Source organism: Oryzias latipes, chromosome 14, assembly GCF_053564925.1.
Source record: "Oryzias latipes strain Hd-rR chromosome 14, Olatipes_Hd-rR_3.1".
Lineage (NCBI taxonomy): Eukaryota > Metazoa > Chordata > Actinopteri > Beloniformes > Adrianichthyidae > Oryzias > Oryzias latipes.
Window position 1 is genome coordinate 20721587 of NC_136250.1, and position 23941 is coordinate 20745527.

Sequence of the window (23941 nt, forward strand, 5' to 3'; positions counted from 1 at the left end):
CTGCTCCAGTCAAATCAAACTTTATTTATAAAGCACTTTTCATATAAAACTATAACACAAAGTGCTTTACATTAAGACAAAACAAAATACATAATATAAAAACAAGCATGAAAAGTAAAATAAAAAAGCACAAAATTAAAAAAAATAGGGCCCCCCTCCCCTTACCAACAGACAACCCCCCCACTTCTTTCACACCTCCCACCCCCCTAACTGATGGGGAAAGACAATGAGATAGGCTGAGCACAAAAACAAGATGTTGGAATAATTGGAACTTCCCTCTCTGTGAACAGCTGCATGACCAGCCAAATGCAGCATCACAGGCGGGGACCGCTCCACCACAGCTAAGAGGTGATGCAGGTCCCCATCCAGAGCTGCAGTGGCTGAACAGCAGCCGACCCAGAGGGAGAGGTTCCAGCTGAAGCACCGGAAATAAAAATGAGAATAAAAATGAGAATGAAAAAGTAAACATATTGATAAAAACAATAAAACATAAAGTAAATTAAAATTAAAATAAAACCTTGAAATTCTAGTGTAAGTTCATAAAACAAGATCTTTCTCTTTCGGCTTTTCCCATCAGGGGTCGCCACAGCGAATCATCCTTTTCCACCTCACTCTGTCATGGACATCTTCTACCCTAACATTAGCCAACTTCATGTCCTCTGTTAAGACATCCATATATCTCCTCTTTGGCCGTCCTCTTGCCCTCCTGCCAGGCAGCTCCATCTCCAACATCCTTCTACCAATATATCCACTATCCCTCCTCTGAACATGTCCAAACCATCTCAGTCTGGCTTCTCTGACTTTGTCGCTAACACAGGCAACATGAGCCGTCCCTCTGATGTACTCGTTCCTTATCCTGTCTAACCTGGTCACTCCTAAGGAGAACCTCAACATCTTCATCTCCGCTACCTCCATCTCAGCCTCTTGTCTCTGTCTCACTGCTACCGTCTCTAACCCATAGAGCAGAGCTGGTCTCACCACTGTCTTGTACACCTTTCCTTTGAGTCTTGCTGGCACTCTTCTGTCACACAACACTCCTGACACTTTCCTCCACCCGCTCCAACCTGCCTGCACTCGCCTCTTCACCTCTTTTCCACACTCCCCATCACACTGAACTGTTGACCCCAAGTACTTAAACTCCTGCACCTTCTTCACCTCAGCCCCCTGTAACCTAACGCTTCTACCTTGATCCCTCTCGTTCAGACACATGTATTCTGTCTTACTACGACTGACCTTCATGCCTCTTCTTTCCAGAGCAAACCTCCACCTCTCTAGCTGTTCCTCCACCTGCTCTCTACTCTCACTGCAAATTACAATGTCATCCGCAAACATCATTGTCCAGGGAGATTCCTGTCTTACCTCGTCTGTCAGCCTGTCCATCAGCATAGCAAACAAAAAGGGACTCAAAGCTGATCCTTGGTGTAGTCCCACCTCCACCTTGAACTCCTCTGTCTGACCTACAGCACATCTCACCACCGTCATACTTCTCTCATACATGTCCTGAACTACTCTGACATACTTCTCTGCCACTCCAGACGACCTCATACAGTACCACAGCTCCTCCCTCGGCACCCTGTCATACGCCTTCTCTAAATCTACGAACACACAATGCAGCTCCTTCTGACCTTCTCTGTACTTTTCCATCAACATTCTCAAAGCAAAAATGGCATCAGTGGTGCTCTTACGGGGCATGAAACCATACTGCTGCTCACAGATCTCCACCTTCTTCCTAAGCCTGGCTTCCACTACTCTTTCCCACAGCTTCATTGTGTGGCTCATCAACTTTATTCCTCTATAGTTGCTGCAGTTCTGCGTGTCACCCTTGTTCTTAAAGATCGGTACCAGAACGCTTCTCCTCCATTCCTCAGGCATCTTCTCACTCTCTAAAATCCTATTGAACAACCTCGTTAGAAATTCCACTGCTGTCTCTCCTAAGCACTTCCATACCTCCACAGGTACGTCATCAGGACCAACGGCCTTTCCGCTCTTCATCCTTTTCAGAGCTTTCCTAACCTCATCCTTTCCAATCTCTGCTACTTCCTGCTCCACAACAACCACATCTTCCTCCCTTCTTTCCCTGTCATTTTCCACGTTCATCAGCTCCTCGAAATACTCCTTCCATCTTTTCTGTACACTCTCCTGGGTTGTTAGCACCTTTCCATCTCTGTCCTTAATCACCCTTATCTGTTGCACGTCCTTCCCATCTCTGTCTCTCTGTCTGGCTAGCCTGTACAAGTCCTTTTCTCCTTCCTTTGTGTCTAACCTGTCATATAGCTCATCGTAAGCTTTCTGTTTGGCCTTTGCCACCTCTCTTTTCACTCTACGCTGCGCTTCCTTGTACTCCTGTCTACCTTCCTCAGTCCTTTCTACATCCCACTTCCTTTTAGCCAACCTCTTCCTCTGGACGCAGTCCTGTACTTCCTCATTCCACCACCAAGTGTTTTTACCGTCTTTCCTCTTTCCAGATGACACACCTAGCACCTTCCTACCTGTTTCCCTGATAATTTCTGCTGTAGTTTCCCAGTCATCTGGAACCTCATCCTGACCACCCAGGACCTGCCTCAACTTCTGCCTAAATTCCTCACAAGTTTCTTCATTCTGTAGCTTCCACCACTTGGTCTTCTTTTCTGTTTTCCCTCTCTTCTTCTTCCTGACCTCCAGAGTCATCTTACACACCACCATGCGGTGCTGTCTGGCTACACTCTCTCCTACCACCACTTTGCAGTCACTAACCTCTCTCAAATGGCCTCGTCTACATAGGATGTAGTCCACCTGAGTACTCCTACCTCCACTTCTGTATGTCACTCTATGTTCCTCTCTCTTCTGGAAGTAAGTGTTGACTACAGCCATTTCCATCCTCTTCGCAAAGTCCACCACCATCTGTCCCTCCAGATTCCTTTCCTTCACACCAAACCTGCCCATCACCTCCTCATCACCTCTGTTGCCCTCACCAACATGCCCATTAAAGTCTGCTCCAATAACAACTCTCTCTCCTCTGGGAAAACTCTCTATGACCTCATCCAACTCACTCCAGAATCTCTCCTTCACTTCTAACTCACAGCCAACCTGTGGCGCATACCCACTGACTACATTCACCATCACCCCTTCAATTTCTAACTTTAGGCTCATCATCCTGTCTGAGACTCTTTTCACCTCTAGAACACTGTTTACAAACTCCCCCTTCAGAATCACTCCTACCCCGTTTCTCTTCCTATCAACACCATGATAGAACAGTTTGTATCCTCCTCCAATACTACGTGCCTTGCTGCCCTTCCACCTTGTCTCCTGCACACACAGTACATCTACCTTCCTTCTCTCCATCATGTCTGCCAGCTCTCTGCCTTTCCCTGTCATTGTGCCAACGTTAAGAGTCCCTATTCTCAAACCTATGTTCCTGCCTTTTCCCTTCTCTCTCTGGCCCCGGACCCTTCTGCCTCCCCTCTTTCTTCGACCAACAGTAGTCAAATTTCCACCGACACCCTGTTGGTTAACAGCATCGGTGGCGGTCGTTGTTAACCCGGGCCTCGACCGATCCGGTATGTCTAAAGTGTTGTGGATGATTCGCATGGTTATTTTGGCAATTTTTACGCCGGATGCCCTTCCTGACGCAACCCTCTCTATTTATCCGGGCTTGGGACCGGCACAGAGGCAACTGGCTTGCAACCCCTGTGGCTAGATTAAGTTCATAAAACAAGATACAATGGATAAATAAATACATATAACTAACTAACTAAATAAATAAATAAAAGTAGTAAAAAATTTGCTGAAAGCCAGGTTAAAAAGATGAGTCTTTAGCCTTTTCTTAAAAGCATTAATGCTCTCTGCGGCTCTCAGGTCCTCTGGCAGACTGTTCCATAAACGGGGGCCATAGTGTTGAAACGCAGCTTCTCCGTAGGTTTTGATTTTTACAATTGGAATGGTTAACAGACCGGTGCCAGAGGATCTTAGGGTTCATACTTTACTAAAAGATCTGATAAATAAGAAGGCGCAAGACCGTTAAGACATTTAAAAACTGTTAAAAGTATCTTAAAATCAATAATGAAGCATTTGGGGAGCCAATGCAGGGATTTTAAAATTGGGGTGATGTGAGCCCGCCTCCTGGTCTTTGTAAGAACTCGTGCAGCAGAATTTTGGAGAAGCTGAAGTTTCCCTAAGGTTAGTTTTTGGAAGACCAGCAAGCAGGGCGTTACAAGAATCAATATGACTCATTATAAAAGCATGCATTAGCATCTCCATATTAGCAAGAGAGAGTAGTGGGCGGACCCTAGCCAGAGTTCTAAGATGATAAAAAACAGTTTTAACCACCTGTTTCATATGTGGGATAAAAGTTAGCTTACAATCGAAAATAACGCACAGGTTGACTGTTTCTGAATGGCTTAATGAAAGTTCTTTTAACTTCAGAAACTGTTTATCTCTCTTGGCTTCAGGACCGATTACATTCTGATGCACCCACCAGTAAACATACAGATCATGTACGTCTTTGTTTTCCTCGTCTGACCTGGAATCTGGATCTAAACTGTATTTCTGGATAACTCTAATATTACTCACCATTTGTGTTGCATCGGTGGTGTTCGGTTGGCAATGTGAGGGGCTGTAAGCCAGCAGGAGAGTGTATAAACAGATTGGTGATGGGGATGGGGGCGGGGTTCTCTACGTCAGCAGTCTTAATCTGAGGATTTCGATAGCTGAAAGGTTTTTAGGGAACATGGTTAAAAATGTCAGGAGTTCATTCTTAAATTATTATTGATTGCATGATTGAGCCATTAAAAAGATCCAGATAGTTGGAATGCACTTCGTGGCTGATATAGTGGGTCAGTTACTGAAGCCCATAGCCGGCTTCTGTCTGTGACTTAGCAATGCTGGATCTCCTTAAAACCCTTTCATGCAACCACATAAATTCAGCCAATGCTGGTGTCATTGTAATTCAATCCAGCACATTCACATTAACGCTTGAAGCTCCGGCAGGAAAGGCTGAAGCGGGATAAATTTCCTGTCCTTCCAGCTGTAACAAGGTCAAGGGAGTAGACATGCAGCTAGTGAGGCTGTCATTTTGTGTTAACATAAATTAACATAACTGATGTCTTTACGAACGCATTTGTGGGGAATAAATCCAGTCTTTCATTTACCTGTGATCTGTTCTATTTACCAGAACAGGGACGATTCAGCGTTTTGTTCCCAGACCTTAAAAGGGAATTTTCTGCAGCAACAAGACCTCATTGACCTCTGAAACAATGGCTGAATAAAGAGACACGCATGAAGATGACTCAGATTTACATTTATGTTTACGTTTGTGGTGGCTATTTAAAAACAGCCACAAATGACAAACATTTGAGCCAAATTTGAACCCAGATGCAATTATTTCTGGTGTCTGTGTCTGGTCTAAACTCGTGGTGTTGAATTAGAATATGTTTGGGCACCGGACCCAAATGCAAACCTATCAGTCAAGGTCCAAAACTCAATTTTCCTTTAGGCCTTTGGGCTAAAACTTGCTGTGATCCATCTCCCTGTCTTTCGTCCTTATAGAATAAATGCCAGGAGCAAAGCCAGACTTGCTTATGATATTTAATCCATGTTTGGAATACATACAACAGCAGAAACTCCAGTTTGCAGCATCTGTAGGGGATAGGCAGACATCTGTGAAGGGTGGGGTGGATAAGATTCACCCGTTTATTTATTTATTTATTTTTGGTCATACTCATTTTTCCCGTATATAGGACAAAGGCCAATGTACAGCTGAGAAATGAATGGATAGTTAACAGTCTAATTACAGGAGAACATCTTTGCCTAACTGTCTGTAACACCCATTGCATTTCATTACATTGAGCTTTATGCATACATAGTCAGATGCTTAGCCTGCTTCCTTGCAGAAACCTTGTCATCACTGTAACTGGAATCCGTTTTTGCCCCTCCAGCTCCCACTGTAATGACCTTTCTCTTCCAGCCAGAACAGAATCATTTCCAGTATTCTATTGAGGGCAGGAGACTCATCTAATCAAGAGGGAGGTCAATGTAACCCACTCAGCCTCCTCTGTTATCGCATGCTTTAGGGGAAAAAGTTTTGTCTTCTTAAAATAGCTCAACCCCTTACTGAGTTTTTAAATCACACTCATGCTGACCTTATGCTCCCTCTCACTTAAAGACTCACTCTAATGAAAACAGTTATTTTGTATGTGTTTTTAACATGTTCTTGTAGCATTTTCTCATGATGAAGGACACAAATAAAGAATTTAAGATTAAAACTGCATTTCTGAGATTTTCTTTGATCAAATTGTTATGAGTCAGGAGCATATAAAACCCGCCATTTGAAAAAGCTCCCATTTGTGACGATACATCCACTTACAGACACATTGATTCACTAACGCCTTCATAGCTCCAAATTTCTAACTGTTTATGTTGCACCACTAATGTTAACTTGGCGTCGTGAGGGGCTGTAAGCTTGTAGGAAATTTTGTAAATGAAGGGATGATGGGTCCCCCATCCCCCAGCGCAACAGTTTTTAAAACAACAGTTTTTAAAAACATATACATATTGGCTGAAAAGTGCAGAATCACAATTAAATGCCCACTTGGAACAATTTTACAAAAGAATAAAAAAAAAGTTGGAGAGGGACTTTTATCTTATTCGGTTGTAGTGTTATTTATTTATTGATTTATTTACTTATTTATTCCGTTGGAAGCCTTGAAGTGCATTTCTTCTTTTGTCCTGCAGAGGGCAGTTATCCTGATGATTCGCTTAGTCCCATATTTAATAAGAAGGAGAAGAAGAAGAAGAAGGCGGAGCTGCTCGTTTGAAAGTGGCGGGCCGTAACCCTCATACTGGGCAAAGCATTCGGACAAAGGACAAAAGCTTAACTAACTATTTCTAATATACGGAAACATTTTTGGAGTACTTTTTACAAGTAGACGTTTAGCATTCAGGCGAAAGCGCTTGCTGTCAAAAAAAAAACCTCCACTCAATGCGGCTATAATTTGTTGTGACATCACGGAGCAAACTGGAAACGGTATGTAACGGAAAGCTTTCAGGTTAACCAAACGATAACGCAATAAATAAGGGAGCGATTATTAAATTAAATCACTTCTGAAAACTACAGTTGTAACTTAAAATGGGTTACTAGTTTGTTCTGCATCTTTGCTGGTGGGGGTTGTTTGGTAGCTAGTTATTGGTGGTGAATCATGTAGTCCCGATAAAACACATTTTTCATTTATGTTTACATTTACATACATTTTATTCGAAACTCTGAAAAAAGAGTGACACCACTCATGTAGCACTTGCGTCAGCCTAGCTAATAAACTCACTTAAATATCTGTTGTAAAAATTAGCATCATTTTGCTGTTAGTGCGCATGCGCCTGTGCCCAGATTTGTCCAACAAGCCAAAACTGGACTAGTTGCCTCTTTCGGAATCCATTTTAACAAACTTTTGCAGCCAAGTGGATCTAAGAAGACAGTGCTTCCTAATAAATCCACGTTTGAATTGAATTAAATAACATTTTTAATTTGGGGAAAGTATTCCAAACATCTGTAGATCTCTTTTTCCTCCAGGATTATCTTGTTTACTATTAACGTAGCCCTAATGTCCTTTGTCTGCAATCAAGGTCTATCTGTATGTTTGTTTTTGGTTTAGTTATTCTCAGGAGACCCACATCATGACAAACGAGGATGCAAAAGTGATCCCAGTGCGGGTCGCTTTGCGCTGTCGCCCGCTGGTACCAAAAGAAATCAATGAAGGATGCCAGTGCTGCCTCGCATTTGTCCCTGGGGAGCCACAGGTAGTATTTTTAACACCAATCTCTCTCTCTCTCTCTCTCTCTATATATATATATCTGTCCTTTGGGAAGTCATGCCAACCCCAATGAGTGTGTCAAAATAAAAGCAGCCCAACTGTTTTCAGGTGATTGTCGGCACAGAGAAGGCTTTCACCTACGACTATGTGTTCGATCCCACTGCTGAACAAGAAGAAGTCTTCAGTTCTGCTGTGTCGCCTTTACTGCGCGGGCTTTTCAGAGGTTAACACGATTTGATGGTTTTCCTTGAGGTGGAAACCTCAGTATTTTTGATTGACATCATGTTTGCAACATGTTTTTATTGTGTTTATTTGAAATGCTATTTCAATCCTGCTAAAATTGTTCTGGTAGGCTACCACGCAACGGTTCTGGCGTACGGCCAGACGGGATCTGGGAAGACCTACTCCATGGGGGGCACATACACGTCGGCTCAGGAGAACGACCCGTCAGTTGGAGTTATTCCCAGAGTGATCAAGAAGATCTTTGAGGAGAGGGAGAAGAAAACGGACTCTGAATTCTCCCTTTCAATATCCTATCTGGAGGTTTTTCTTCAACGTTGTCTTTTTACCTCAGGGATAACTGCAAAAAGTACAGATTTTGATAGACTCTGTAACATCTAACATTCACATTTTAAATTGTGGTTGTAGATCTACAATGAAGACATCCTGGACTTGTTGTGTTCCTCTAAAGACAAGCCTTCTATCAGCATCCGAGAAGACCCTAAGGATGGGATTAAGGTGACAACAGCACGGCTCCCCGTTGTCAGGATTTGTGTATTTAGTTGCAGTTTTGATCCTTCTGTTTCTTTTCTCAGATTGTCGGATTGACTGAGCGGCAGGTGTTTTCTGCACAAGAGATGGTGAACTGTCTGGAGCTCGGAAATGCTGCCCGCACCGTTGGCTCCACAGCCATGAACGCAGCGTCTTCACGTTCCCACGCAATCTTTACCATCACTCTGGAGCAGCGCAAAGGCTTGAACAAGTCAGTGGGGTTTCTGTGGACTCTTTACATTTTCGCTTCAGTCAGAAATGTTTGTGTAACTTCAGTGAACTTCAGATCTTATGGGTGTTTTTTTAAATGAAAACTGCATTTTGTCCTCACCTGCAAATTCCTCATCTGAAAGTCAACATTTGACTTGGTCTTGTTGTCATCACTAGTCACAGAAAGAGTTGATGTTTTGGAGAAGAAATGTTTCATTTCAGTGCTGATGTTGGGTTTTCAAATGCTTTTTTTTGGCTTAAATCTGAGCTCAGAGAGGCTTTAGTCTGTTTCACACAGCTCTGTGTGGACAGTAAAGTCAATTGTCTGTCTCAGGGTGGACTCCATCGTCTCCAAGTTACACCTGGTGGACCTCGCTGGTTCTGAGAGACAAAAGAAAACCAAAGCAGAAGGAGATCGTCTGAAAGAAGGTAAAAATGTTTATTCTGTTTCTTACTTCCATGGTGTACAAAGACCCACTCTGATGAAAATGGTGTTTTCAACATCTTCTTGTGGAGTTTTTCTCACGATGGAGGACATGTGTATAAAGAAAATTAAGCTTAAAATTGCATTTCTGAGTATTTCTATATTTCAGTTGTTGTGAATCAGGAGCAGATGAAAAAATGCCGTTTGAAAAGAGCTTATTTGTTATGTAGAAAACAGGCTTGATGAACCAAAAGCTCCCTGCTCCTCTCCATTCTGATGCATCCACTTACAGACGAATAGATCTGTGTAGATCTTTGTTTTCCAAAACTGGAGAGCTCCAGTATTGCTCAACATTTTTGTTGCAGCTGTAAGTTGGGGGTGTGAGGGGCTTTAAGCTAGCGGGAGAGATTGTAAACAGAGAGCTCTCAGTTGAGTTCTCATGGTGGCTCGGCGCTAACAGTCCCATCCACAACTCTGAGGTGAATTTCTAATGAACCACTGCCACTCTGCAGAAACTATGACCTAGAAAACTACACAGGTTTTTTTGATTTTGGCTAAAAATGACATTCATCATTTAAAAAATCTGGGAACGCTTTGAGAATAGAGGAAAAGATGATTAGAGTGGGACTTTAAAAGGATTCTTGCTGATTTCTGGAAAACCTTTGTGCATCAAATTGGTTGTTCTGAGGCGTTTCTGCTCCTCAGTGTTTTTTGTTTTCTTTAGTCAAACTGCTTCATCTGGAACTTTGATCACACTTTTTCTTCTTGTTTGGTTTGTCCCATGAAAACCAGTAGACTAGAAGAACCACTAACTTGTCCGCAAAGTTACTCATTCAGTGTGAGAGTTGTTGTCGTCTCTGTCATCCAGACTTTTTGAGGGTGTCTCTTTGGTTCCAGGCTTGTGTTTCTGAATGAAGCTTTCTCCCGGTTTGTCTGCAGGCATCAGCATCAACCGCGGTCTCTTATGTCTGGGGAATGTGATCAGCGCTTTGGGCGACGAAAGCAAGAAGAACACCTTTGTTCCTTACAGGGACTCCAAGCTCACCCGTCTCCTTCAAGGTAAACTTTGATTTAAAGGGTTAAAAAAAGCATTAAATCAGGAGAAAGTTTTGCCCTATGTGGAGTATTGTCTTGAGTTTTGGAGAAATACGTAGAAATGTTCACGGGAACCTCAATACCTACTTCAAAATAAGGGCACAATGATTATTTGGAAACTTGTGGGATTACACAAACTCATCATTTATCTGGTCTAACTTGTTGACATTTTTTTTTTTATTTAGGGAATCAAAAATCAGGTTGCACAGTGGGCAGTGGTTAGCACTCTCGCCTCACAGGTTTGAATCCCAGCTGGAGCCTTCTTTGTGGAGTTGCATGTTCTCCTTTTTTTTTTTTGAGCTCTCCAGTTTACATCCACAGATGATGCCAGTGAGGCTAATTTGTTTTTCTAAATTGCCCATAGGTGTGAATGTGAGTCTGTTGTTGTGTAACAGACTGGCGACCTGTTCAGCGTGTACCCCGCCTTCACCTAGCAGTAGCCGGGCTAGGCGGCGGCAGCCCTGGAGCCCTGAATGGGAGCCACTGGGTTCTGAAAATGAACGGATCACAAATCCGCTGCAAAGTTAGAAAACGTTTTGTACTGGATGGAGTTCAAGCTCTGTTCAACAGAGAGAATGGAGAGAATACAGCAGAATGAGTCCCTTAAACCTGTGAAACATTTAAATAAATAACTAAAAAATTCTTTTGGATAGCAATAAAAAGGGTTAGATTATGGAACAAATAAAGATAGAAAATAAAGTGGTATAAGAACAGCAAAGAGTTTAAACAAAATGTCAAAAGAGCACTTGTATAAAGGTGTAAAGATTGGGCAGTATCAGGAAATTTACTTCAAGATTTGGGAGGATCTATAGACAAAAACTAAAAGTGAAGTGGAACGCCATATGTTTTATGTCAACAGTCTGACTGCGAACCAAGTGTGAAAACAGAAAAAGAGCAGAGGGTGGGACTGGAGAAGTAAATTAATGTTTCTTCAGGGAAGCTGGAACTTGTAGTTATTATGAAGTTCTTCAATCAATGGTTACAGAACGAGTAATGACATCTATAAGGGGAATTTACTTCTTATTAGTTTTTTTGTAATGCTCTGAAAATGGACTTTAGTTGTTTATTTATACATATGTTTCCTTTTTCCTTGTTCTATTTTAGCTTTTTAATGTAATTCATAATTTCTAACATGCTTAAAACATGAAGTCTTCAGGTCTGACCTTTTATTTTGCAGGGATTTTTTTCTTCTTCAAATAAATAAAAATCTTTATTTGTAGTGTTGTCTGTATCAGCTGGTAAAACACCTGCCTAGCTAATGCAGAGGTGGTGTTAAAGCTACAGTGTTATTTTTAAATGTCTGTGTTCAGATTCTCTGGGAGGAAACAGCCACACCTTGATGATCGCATGCATCAGCCCCGCAGACTCCAACATGGAGGAGACCATCAACACGCTGAGGTATGCGGACAGAGCTCGCAAGATCAAGAACAAACCCATCGTGAACATCGACCCCAGAGCAGCGGAGATGAACCGACTGAAGCAGCAGGTACGGCGGCCTTTTGCATTCAGCCCGGAATGAAAGCACGTCAATGATGGAGGTGTTTCATGTTTGTCAAATGTGTTCACACTTTGTAGGTTCAAGAGCTGCAGGTGATGCTCCTGCATGCTCGAGGAGGGGTGGCTCCGGTGCTTTCTGGGTAAGAAATGAGCAACGTTTCCCCTAAATACGTGGCTGTTGGCAGAATTTAGATCTAAAAGCTGCATCTCACAGGTCGGAGCCAGAAGACAACGTGAGCAAACTCGTGGAAAGGAACCGCGCTCTGCAGGACGAGAACAGCAAGCTCAGCAGAGAGCTGGGCGAGGCGGCCGGGCAGACGGCTCTCATGTTTGAGAAGATCATCATGGTGAGCCAGACGTCCCTTCATCTGATGGGCACGCCACACTTACAGACTGTTTACACGCTTACAGACTGTTTACACGCTTACAGACTGTTTACACGCTTACAGACTGTTTACACGCTTACAGTCTGTTTACACACTTGCCCTATTCTGAAACACGTTTTCTGGATACACTACAACAGAGAAATGTTCCATCCAGAACACATTTTTTGCATTTTTTTAGGTCGAATACTAAGCCCAGTCATGTCCTGCTGTTTAGGATCAATTTCTTCTCCGTCCTGCCTGCCAGTTTGATGAGTTAAACTTAGCTTAACGTCTCATTTCTCCTGGAGTGTTTGCATGAAAGGTGACGAGAGATAACCACAAAACCAGAGCTTGATCTACTTCCTCCAAAGCTCGTTCTTTTCCACAAAATGATCGAATGGTGGGAGCTAGTAGCAGACAGTGGCATTGTTTTTGAACGATTTGTTTATTCAGGTTAGCACACATGGAAACGGTCAGAGACCAGCTGAACTGGAGCTACTTAGAGCTTCGAAATCATGACTTTGTTTCTTGTTCTAAGACTTGGTTGCTGTTTTTTTTTTTTTTTTCTATTCACAGAGCGAACAGGCAAATGAGAGGCTACAGAGCAAACTGGAAGAGCTGCAGCACCACGCAGCGTAAGTCTCCTGAAGAAGAGAGTCAACAGAATTTGTTCCGAGTTTCTATTAAGCTCCAGACTCACCGGGCATTTAGCCCATGGTGTTCTTACTGGACAAGCAGGGAGGGGCTTCTTCTTCTTCTACTGTTTACTAGCGCATGTCCGCCACCTGCAGTCAGATGTCACAGCGGTGCAAATCTTGCTCCAGACTATTTCTTCCAGCCGGGCACAAACCTCAATTATTCATTCCTCCTCCATGATCAATTTCCAAACAGTTGGCTCTTCCGTGAATTAAAGGGGAAGTAAAACGCCACTGGCAAGTCAGAATCCCTGATTGATCAAGGTTAAGCCTGGTTTAATAGTGTTTTGTAAACACCCCGAGAATGGTGGTGCAAACTTGCATTAATATGGAGGAAAGTGAGAGTTTGGAACATGAACGCCTAAAGCCTGTTTTGTTTTTTATAAAACTATTTGCAGATGTACAGTTGATCTTGAAAAAGTTTTAGCGACGCTGGAGGATCAGGAGTTGAAGGAGAACGTGGAAGTGATGAAGAACCTGCAGGACTTGATTTTGGAACTAAAGGTCAGCTCCCTTATCGTAAAAGAATTGGAATCTTTTTTTTCTTTCTTTTATTTAAAGCATCTTAATTTCTTGAAAATCATACAAATTCATTTGGATGCTTTTAAATGCGGGCCTTGTATTTTTCTTTTTTAGAATGAGAGTGAAGGCATGGCCGCCTCCATCAACGCCATGACTGCAGGGGAGGAACCTCCTGAGGCTTCTGGGAACGGCCCCAAGAATTCAGCCGACACGTCCCCGACAGTAACCGGAGGCTTTTCTCAGGACACTTTGGGGAATTTTTTCCCCCTTTTTTTTTTTCAAAAACAAAGAAAAAAAACCATCTCCATTTTCTCACCAGGATGCTGCAGCCATGAGAGATTCTCCAGAAGCCTTCACGGCCCATCACGCTCTGCGCCAGGCTCAGCTCTCCAAGGAGCTGATCGAGCTCAACAAAGTGCTGAGCCTGAAAGAAGCTTTTGTGAGGAAGATGTGTGAGAACGACAGTCAGCTGGAGCCCATGCAGTCCAACCACCAGGTGAACATTTTCCCTATCAATATGAAACATTCATCAAAAAATTAAGTTTTCTGTCTGAAAATGAAAGAATCCACCTTAAATGTTCAATTACAATCTTTCAGTTGTGTATAAAACAGAAGCCTTTGAAATAAAGAATACTAAATTACATATCTACAATAATCCAAAGTGGATTAATCCCTGATTTAATGAGCTAATGGACTCATTTTGACCTTCAGAAAAATGTCCAGACTCTGCAGTCGGCAGTGGATTCCTTGCAGAAAGAAAAGGAGGATCTCATTTTAGCACTTCAGTCTGCAAAGAAAGACACCAACCAGGCCAAGTACGGCACCATTTTGGCCTAAAATCCTTAAAGTTCTGGTGGTAATTTCCTGAACCTGAACCTCATTTCTCTCACCTCCAACTTTGCTCAGGCTGAGCGAGCAGCGGAGAAAGAGGCTGCAGGAGCTGGAGCATCAGCTTGTGGACATGAAGAAGAAGCTGCTGGACCAGTCGAAGCTCCTCAAACTCAAAGAGTCCTCCGTGCAGAAAGTCAGCAAGCTCATGCAGGAGATACAGGTACTCCACACCAGAGCGGCAGCTCATTCTGATCTCAGAGCAGAGATTTCGATACTTTTGGTGACAAGTTCTCCTCTGCTGGGCTTTCCCATCATTTCTCTGTGCAAAACATGCTTTTTTTTATTCCTTTATGGTTTCCTTAACCCCTCATTGACTTGGTTATCTTCAGGTTTACTACCTGTGGAGTACGTGTGAACGTCCAGTATTGTACAAATAAAAGCTAGATCTTCTCCAATGTTGTAACAAGTATCAAAATATTTGTAATCGGTTCCTGAAAACTCGAGTATGAATATTAGCAACGTCCAAGATCGCTGATTCGCACTCTTTTTTTTTTTTAATTTAGTAAAAAAAACACTTCAGGTTATTTAACTTCTGTAACTGTTGCTTTAAAATTGCAGAATAATGTTGGATTTTAATTATATAAACTAAACAAACCGACTGCACTACTGTCACAGGAAGGAAACACATTTTCAAAGTAAAAGTATCAAGTGTTGTTCAGAGAAGGGGGGGAAAAAGGAAATTGAAGTTTAGCTAACTAAATAAATAAGTCTTGAAAATTTGGTTTTGTTTTAAATCTAGTCGAAACTTTAAATGAAAAAATAAAATCAATATAAAATCGAAAACATTACAAAAATCTCTGGGGAAGTCATATGACTGTCTGCTACAGGTGGACGATGTCCCTGAACGCGTCTGTGTTCATTTAAGGTTAGGGAGTTTATTGGTGTTTAAACCAAAGAGGAAAAAAAACAGTTTATAAAACACGTGTCTTAGAATAAATGAATGTGTGTTTTGAATTGGCTTTTTTTGGGGGTCTTCATTTAATATCTGCTAGTTTCAACCATAAGGAGGAACAAACTGAAGAACATTTTCAGGATTTGTTCTAAAATAATACAAAACAACATCGACATTTTTTTTTTTTTTTTTCAGTAGCGTTAACCAGGAAGTTGACAGAAACTAGTGACATTGCTTAAATTCATAAAAATCATTTCTTTTCTTTTTTAAGTCTTTGTGTTTTTATCTTTCATGTTTTGTTGATTCTGATGTATTGTTCTAAAGAAATAGAAGGTAATAAAAAAATTTCTAGAGACGATGTTTAGAACTTTGCTCGAGGGTTAGAGAAACCTAAACTATCCAGTTGTTTTCCAGGCGATGAAGAGTCAGCGCACGCAGCTGATGAGGCAGATGAGGGAGGACTCGGAGAAGTTCCGGCTCTGGAAGAGCAAGAAGGACAGGGAGGTCCTGCAGCTGAAGGAAAAGGTTTGTGGAAATCAGTCAGGAGAAATCGCTCCTAACAGGATAAAAATATCCTTTCTTTTAATTTAGTCTCTCTCTCTCTCAAGTTTACCAGCTAAGAAGTGTTACTGAGTTTACTGCCCTATGCTGTGTTTTTAGAGAATTTACTAACATAAAATGCTGACTTTTTTTTTCTTCCAAGCATTCCAAATAATTAAACATGTTTTTTCTCAATGTCTTACAGGATCGAAAAAGGCAGTACGAAATGATCAAACTTGAGAGGGATTTCCAGAAACAAGCAAACGTCCTGCGCCGTAAAACTGAAGAGGTGACATTGGAGTCTTTGTGGCTTTAAGCCCATTTCTTTGCACTTTTTAAAAATGTTATGAACAAATTGTTCCTAACGTCACTGCAGGCGGCAGCAGCAAACAAGAGGCTGAAAGATGCTCTGCAGAAGAGAAGCGAGGTGGTGGAGAAGCGTAAAGACGCCATGAGCAAAGGGATTGAAAGCGTTGCAGCACGAGTGAAGGTACCCAGAAATCTTCAAGGGTTTGGAAGAAACTGACATCAGAAACAAATGAATGGGATAAAAAACGCACAGAGACCTAAGGGAAGGAGTGTGATTTCTGTCTCCAGACGTGGCTTCTGAACGAGGTGGAGGTGATGGTGAGCACAGAGGAGGCCCGGCGTCACCTCAGTGACCTGCTGGAGGACAGAAAGGTCCTGGCGGAGGAGATCACCCACCTCAAGCAGCAGATCGAGGCTGGTGAGAAACCCGCCCCCAAGATTAGGGTAAGGCGAGCAATAAATGCCGATTCCAAACCCAATAGCACGGCCCTGTTTGTGACATTTGGTTTGTGTGCATTCATGCCTGCAGCGCCGCACTCTCATCATCTCTGAACTGGAGAGCCAGGGGGCGCTAGAGACCCCTCTGACCAAACAGGTGGAGAACCTGGAGACTGAAATGGGCCTCAGGTGAGTCACAGAAGTTGGACAGGATTTCTGCAGAAACTAGAACTTGACTGCAAGACAAGTTAACCGAAGCTAGATTTAGTGTTTCCCACATTTCTCAATGCGAAAAAACCTCAAATTAGTTTTTTTTTCGTTTTCTTTTGGATTATTTATTAAAATGTAGCTTCTTAAAACCCCAATTTAAGAACATGAAGGCTAAAAAAGCTTTTTTGCACAAGTTTTCTTTGTGCATTTTTTATTTGGATCCCTTTTAGGGTTTGGTGATTTAAAATGTTTTCAAAATAAACCAACATTTGACAATTTTCTGTTGTCATGTCATGACTTTGTATTTGTAATTTGTTTGGCTCGTTGAGTCGAGTTTGGCTCGTTGTGCTGAAGTTCTCTGCTCCTTCCGGGTTACAGGAATAAACATTACATTAAAAACCAAATCAGAAGCAGAATTTAAAAATAAACTTCCTGTTTTTAATTTAAAAATGAGCAGAAACAGGTAAGCAAGTAGAACTGTTGATCAGGAAGCAGCTTGGTGCAGAACAAAGAACAGAAGTTCACTTGCAGGTAAATGAAGTTCATGCAGCATCTGACATTTTGTTTTTATTGCTGTAATATTACCTTTTGATGTCCATCACTAAGCATTCCCCGTTTGCTGTGCAACAACGATTTTATGTTTTTATGACAACCAAAGACTTTAATCTTTGCTATTTGATAAATAATATGTACTTGGGCATTAACAAATCAGGGGTGGGCAAACTACGGCCCACAGGCTGGATCCGGCCCGCCTCCATGTTTGGCCCACTGAACATTATCGGAGACCCATGTTTTTATTTTTTTGTCTGGCTACACGATTAAGACCCGCATAAAACATTTTATTCCACCTTCTGCACTCTGTGCTCCAACCTGAAACCCTGTAAAATCCCTGTCAAATAGAACAGAAGACAGTCTTCCCTTTCTACATCGTAGCTCATTCTTTTAGAGCAATTATGCTGCTTTTTTAAACTGTGCATCCTGTTCTGTGTCCTGATTGGCTGGAGACCCTGTCAATCAATCTCCTCCCTGTGTCTCCTGTACAGAAACATGGAGGTCTTCAGATCAGAAATCTGTGATCGATCAGATCTTTTTTTTCATTCTAAGATCCGAGACCTAATTTTTATGAAGGGTTGAGAATTTAAACGAAAGAAAAGTGTGAAAATGTTCATGTCTGTCTGAGAAAAGTGTAAAGAGTGGGCAGTGTGGAGTTTTACTGCCATAAACGTCTGTAATCAGACTCCGTGGATTTCACAGACCACAGGTTCTTTTTTGAATGTAACTCCTGCAATAAACAGGGAACTCTGTACTGATGAAAAGGTAGCGCTGATATCTGCTTAGCTGCAGCAGAAGACATAGAAATGGGCTTTTTTCATTATTACTGGATGAGAAACAGACGTGCAGGACACAGCTGCTCAGTTTTAGCACAAACTGTGAGACGTGATGAGCTGCAGCCCTCAAAGTCCCACCAGGAAAATGACGGGAGATGATCCACTATTGAGTGTTTTTTCTTTTTTATTTATCAGTAAATCTTTTCCTGACTTTTTGTGTTTGAAAATCACAGAGTTATTAGGTCATTTTTTATTTCATAAATAGTGTTATTTATCTTATTAAAAGAATCATGGATTAATAAAACTTTATCATAGGGCTTTACAATAAAAGAAGTTTTAAAGAAAAAGAGTTATTGTTTCCCTAACAAGAAAACATTTGGGGACTCCGCTCCAGGATCCATGTGGTGCTGGAAGATTTGTTGTTTTTCATTCTTCCAATCATTCAAACACCACATGAAGGCAGCATTTCTCTAAGTTTTACATGAGGTCCATCAAGCTGTTGGTGCAATTGGCTCTAAATTGAGAACAAAGTTTGAACCCAAAAAACTCTAAAATGTAATTTTCATTCCAAATGTTTTCATTCAGATTCCATGGTATTTCTTTCTCACTCCACGCATCTGCTCCTGGTCCGGCCCCTCTATCCAATTTTAGAACCCTATGTGGCCCGCCAGTCAAAATAATTGCCCACCCCCACTTTAAATAGTAAGAACTGAATTAGAACTGGAGACTATTTATTAAGAAATATAAGTAAAACATACTGAGGGGGGGTCATAAGTCTTTGGCTTCCTTTCAGTATTCCTTTGCTATATCGCGGCCCACCTTTAGCGTTCTCACTGTTTGTCGTTCTTTTTACCCCCCCAGTTGTTGTGCATGCGTTTTTGGTGTGCATGTTCTGCGTCCTTATTGGCTGTATACCTTGTCAATCAATCCCATCCCTAGGGAGGGTCTGTACAGAATCTGTTCAGTTTTACAAATAAACATTAAACATTGATTTTGAACAAATCTGTTGTTTACATTCTATGATTCTGGATGTATTTATCTATAAATGTTTGAATATTTAGAATTTTAACGAGAGAGAAGAGTGTGAAAATGTTCAAGTCTGTCTGAGAAAAGTGTAGAAAGTGTGTAAGGAGGAGTTTTACAGCCTGAAAACATCTGTAATAATTGGAAAATATAGATTACTACTTCATAGATTTACCTATTGCTGGTCATTTGTAGAAGGGATAAACTTGGGAACCCTGTAATCAAACTTTACTGGCCAATCATATTTAATCAAATCAGTGTGAGATGTCTGTTCTGTACACACATGATTAGGAACAGTTATAATGTCAATGTCGTCATTTTTTTAAAATCAGTTTTTGAATAAAGTCTCAAATAGACTTTCTATATGTATATATGGTTTTATTTTTATTGTCTTTTTACCCCTTAAAAAAAAAACGATTCAAATAAACCAATCAATCAATTCCGTGGAGACACCGCAGTGATGCGAAAACCAGGAGAAATGAATCCAAAACAAGAGACCCTTAAGATGCTTCATGTTGTAAATGTTCTTTGTCTGTGAGTCCCAGATCTGTTCAGGCTTTCTGCTGTCGTTGATCTTCCCAGAAACGCCCAGATTGCTGACCTGCAGCAGAAAGTTCTGGCAGCAGACGGAGAGGTCCGCCTGAAGCAGCGTATAGATGGAATCACAAGCATAGTGGATGCAAAGTGCGCTCTCCGGCTGCTGATGTCCGAGGTAAAGACTGTCGGAGGTCTCTCATGGGTTGATTCATGCTCGTCTGGTAGTTTTGATTCTAAGAACTTGTTCATTTTTCCCCCCGAAATGCTTCCCCTTTTACTTCCCCTTTTTAAAAAAAAAATCAGATTGTTGGTCCTGTGGATCTGAAATGATGGAGCGGTGATCCGGCCCCACCACACGTCTGCTGAAGTTTACCTCTTCATCTTCATCCAATAACCTCATTTTTTCTCATCGTCTGTTTTTTTTTTTTTTTTTAGCTTGTTTCTGCTAAAACGGCGTGTGCAAAGCTGGAAAGTGAGCTGAAACAAGAAAAGGGGAATGCTCAGGACTTGAGGAAGATGATGGTGGAGGACAGAAACTTGATGTCCACCATGGACATGGAGCATCAGCAGCAGCTGGTGGAGCTGGAGCAGAGGCACCAGGAGAAGGTGCCTTTCTCAGAAATCCGCTCTGCATCTCTCATCCTGACCTGTTATCACCCACAGCTCTGCTTGCTTCCTGCAGGTTCTCTACCTGCTGGACCAGCTGCAGAACAAGCCGATATGCGAAGAGTCTGAAGACGTGAAGCAGAGAGATGAGGGACGTTCAAAGGAGAGGGAGCTGCTGCAGCGCCTCAGTGTCCAGGTGAGGATGCAAAAAAGGAAACCGTTATTCCGCTGAAACCGAAGAAACAAATCTCACTGTGATGTCATTATAGGAGGAGGAGCTTGAGAAATTGCGGGCCTTAAGCGAGCAGAACCAGACACTCGTGGAGCAGAATGAGCAGTTCAGACAGGTTATCTCCAATTTCTTTTTACTTTTTTTTTTAAATGAATTTAAAAATGTGAAATGGTGACGTTCACAGCTGAGCCAGCGTTATTTGTGAAAAGGTCTAGAAGTGCAAACCCCTCGAAAATAGAAGATTTAAATGTGTAAACAGGTTAAAAATCTGCATAAGAAAATCCTAAAAGCTAAAAAGAAGGAACAGCAGCTTCTTCCTGAACTAGACATTAGTTTTAGTTTCCTCTGGTGTTTCTAACACCCTTGTACCCGCTACATGTTCCGGCTAACTGTTGTATAAAATCTGTGTCAATACAGGTTGTTGTGTTTTTGCAAGACAACTGTGTTTAGTGAAAATGCTATCTTGTTTTTAGCATCTGAGTACAAATAACTAAACTTTTCAATTCAAACAAACAAACCATTAACAACACTTTAAATTGGACCTCTAAAGATGTGTTATTTTTCAAAAATGGACTGCTTTAGGCTTAATTTTAAACCTACGCTAACATAAAATGGTGTTCAAAATTGAAAGGTTGCCCCCTAGTGGTTGGTAAAAGACTGCAGGCATTAGACAAGTAGCTTTACTTTTCCATCTAAGACGACTTCCAACTGAACTTTGTAGGTATTTTAATAAATCTTAGATCAGTGGTCTGTTTTATTTCACATTTATTTTCATTGAAGTTCTCAGATTTCAGAATATCATTTATCAGCTCGGTTTGTTTTCCAACATTATCTCTTTTTTCATCAGCAGTGTGTGTGTGTTTTCTCTCTTCAGAAACTCTCCTTGCTTCACTTGGCCAGCGGGAAAAAGGTTCTCCTGCCTGCTATGACAAATGAGGAAAACCAGGAGGATTCGTTCGAGTACGTTCCTCCTAAGGTGGGTTCCAAACACAAGTTCTTGACTCCAACTGACAGAAGACATCCCAGCTGGACTCTAAATGCAGAGATTCTGTTGACTCTGTCTTTCTGTCGTTGGATCACCTCCGACAAAAGCCCAAACAGAAGCGGCTCACCACGGCTAAAGCCCATCTGAGCACGGCCATCAGCGTGGCAGAGCTGATCTCTCCCAGTGAGGACGAGAACGAAGAGGAAGACGAGGAGTGGAGACCCGAGAAACCTGAAGCAAGAATCAGACCCTTTAGAAAAACCAAACCCTCCGGAGTGAGAAAAAAATAACACTATTTGTTTTTAGCTTGAAAAGTAAAACACAAAGATCAGCTTTATTTTAAAATTATGTCCGCTGATGGGTAATATGTTTTGTGTGTTTGCAGTGCGCATGTAAAGGTCGCTGCAGCAACAAGCAATGCCGCTGCCGCAAAGGAAAGATGACGTGTGGGGAGAACTGTCTGTGCGATCACCAAAAATGCCGGAACATGGACACCCTGACTGAGGTTTGGCTCCGATCCTGCTTTTCCAGGTTTAGCGCTGATGTTTGTGCAGGATTTGAAACAAAACCACTTGTTTCTCCGACTGTAGGATCTGAGCCAGACAGAAAGTGTTTCCAGAGACTCTCCGTCCCTGCCGGACCCCACGTCCAGCAGCCCTGAAAACAGCACCTTCTTCAAGCCTCCATCCTGCACCCCCACCAAGAAGGTAAGCCCCACACAGGCCAGGAGGGCCCCCGTTCTCTGTTCTGATTTCTGCTGGAGGAGGACATACTTCAAACATTGTTTTTAGGTGCTGAAGGAGTTTGGGGACAGGGGCCTCAGCACTGCAGACCTGAAGCTGATCCGGAAACCCATCATGGCAGACGAGGAGGAGGAGGCGGAGGACAGCGTGGCTGACGACGACGACAGAGACAGAACAACGGTCAGCTTCCTCAAGAAGAAGAAGAGGATCCTAACCAGCTTCCAAAACAGTTTTTTCTCTGGCTGTACTCCGATTAAAGAGGAATCCTAATCGGGTCGTCTGGTTTTGGTTTGGCACGTTGTCTGTCCCCTTTTTTGTGTTCGTGGTCACACACTGTAACATTCGGAAACACTCGTTTGTAGTGTAGTGACTAACAAATGAGCTGAACTATAGCGGTTTTTATGGAAGAGCCTGTACATAAATGTCCTTTTGAAAACGATCACTGTAAACGGATCAGCTGACAGTTATTGTTTGAAGAGCAGTTTTAAAATGTGATTTCGGTGTTAGAGATAAATAAAGTCTTAAAGTCAGATTTGATTTTCCCATTTTGTTTGTCGTTTTGTTTGTTTGCTTCTTAATGTTCATTAAAGGCTCTATATCATGCCTTTTCTTAAGCCTTTCATAGTAAACTATATCCATATAAATTATTAAATAGTTTGTTACCATAAGGAACACATTTTTTATCATGTTTATTTTCTAAACACATTTTTCTTGATCTTTTAGTCTCCGCCTTTCTCTCCTTGTGGGTGTGGCCCATTTCATGACGACATTTTAGTCAGCTTTAGCAGTGTGTCTGCGTTTCTCCCATGAAAACAAACTTCTAAACTTTTTGCAAAGATGGACATGCAGATTGTTCATATAAAAGGAAAGAGTTTTTTTTCCAAACACAGCTAGCTTTGTGGAGAAAGTGGGTGTGTGTGTTAGCCTGGGGGTGGTGCTGACAGCCCAGACTGTACCTGGAAGGGGCTGTTCCTCACTTTATGATATCACAATGTGAGGACCCTCACTATTGTGGATCACGAGGGTCTGAAACTCAGGGAGCAGATTTTAGAGGGAAACAAAAATGCATGAATGGATCGAAATATTGCTTTGTTTTTTTTTTTTGTTAGGAATAAATGTCAAAATACACTTAAAAGCTAAAAAAATGTGATTTTGCATGATATATGCCCTTTTAAAGTTCATAATTTATTTTAGTCTCTGTAAAAACTACAACATTCTTCCTCTTGTGTTTGTGGTTTGGTTATATACTATTTATTTCTATTAGCCTTCTACAGTACAACCAAACTCAGCTGCAGTTCATTCTTTTAGCAGTAGAGGACAGTTGGTAACTTTCTTTAAAGGTGGATGCAAATCACAGTTCATTTTAGCACTAAAATGGACATTTGTGATCAAAACAGGTTGATAGATGACTAAATTATTGACTGAATGTATTTTTGAGTTCTTTTTTTTTAACAACCTCAGCTAATCAGTACAGCAAACAGGACATTTAAAGATTGTAATTGCTTTTTAATGAGTAGAACCTAAAATGAATTAAGTTTTTTAAGCTGCAAATATGAATGAAACAAAAAAAGTCAATTCCGATTTGTCGGCTAATCAACATTCAAGTAAACCAAGTTTTGTGATGAGACAATAAATATTTGATTAAATCATTGTGTTTGATGACAAATGCATACAAACAAAAAGACATTGTAGTCTGTACTGGTAAAACAGTAACTTTTATGGATTATCATTCTTGCAATAAATTCTTGTATTTCTAAAGTAGGAAAAACATAAATATGAAGCATTTCCACACAACATGTCCTAAAGGTTTCCATTATGATGCCCTCATAACAGAAAGTTGTCTTCAC

The 23941-nt window shown here is 41.5% G+C and overlaps 1 protein-coding gene across 1 annotated transcript; it reads left to right on the forward strand.

Moving 5' to 3' along the window:
- The first annotated feature begins 6707 nt into the window (after window positions 1-6707).
- Window positions 6708-22631, forward strand: kif4 (kinesin family member 4). The gene is made up of 31 exons (XM_011483705.3): window positions 6708-7000; window positions 7623-7767; window positions 7890-8004; window positions 8134-8324; window positions 8430-8519; window positions 8597-8763; window positions 9097-9191; window positions 10126-10245; window positions 11592-11767; window positions 11857-11918; window positions 11993-12125; window positions 12720-12778; window positions 13237-13342; window positions 13475-13582; window positions 13680-13856; window positions 14072-14175; window positions 14267-14411; window positions 15558-15668; window positions 15889-15972; window positions 16060-16173; window positions 16281-16436; window positions 16522-16619; window positions 19574-19703; window positions 19964-20134; window positions 20211-20330; window positions 20404-20481; window positions 21241-21342; window positions 21459-21626; window positions 21737-21856; window positions 21942-22058; window positions 22143-22631. The coding sequence occupies exons 2-31, from the start codon at window positions 7645-7647 to the stop codon at window positions 22362-22364; spliced, it is 3762 nt and encodes a 1253-aa protein (XP_011482007.1). The 5' UTR covers window positions 6708-7000; window positions 7623-7644; the 3' UTR covers window positions 22365-22631.
- Window positions 22632-23941: the final 1310 nt, after the last annotated feature.

What these genes read in the sequence shown, in the direction of transcription:
- kif4 (XM_011483705.3), top strand. Translation starts at nt 7,645, where the DNA reads ATGACAAACGAGGATGCAAAAGTGATCCCAGTGCGGGTCGCTTTGCGC. An exon ending in CCATGCAGTCCAACCACCAG is followed by an intron (nt 13,857 to 14,071) that starts GTGAACATTTTC and finishes TTTGACCTTCAG; the next exon opens with AAAAATGTCCAGACTCTGCA. An exon ending in TCCGGCTGCTGATGTCCGAG is followed by an intron (nt 19,704 to 19,963) that starts GTAAAGACTGTC and finishes TTTTTTTTTTAG; the next exon opens with CTTGTTTCTGCTAAAACGGC.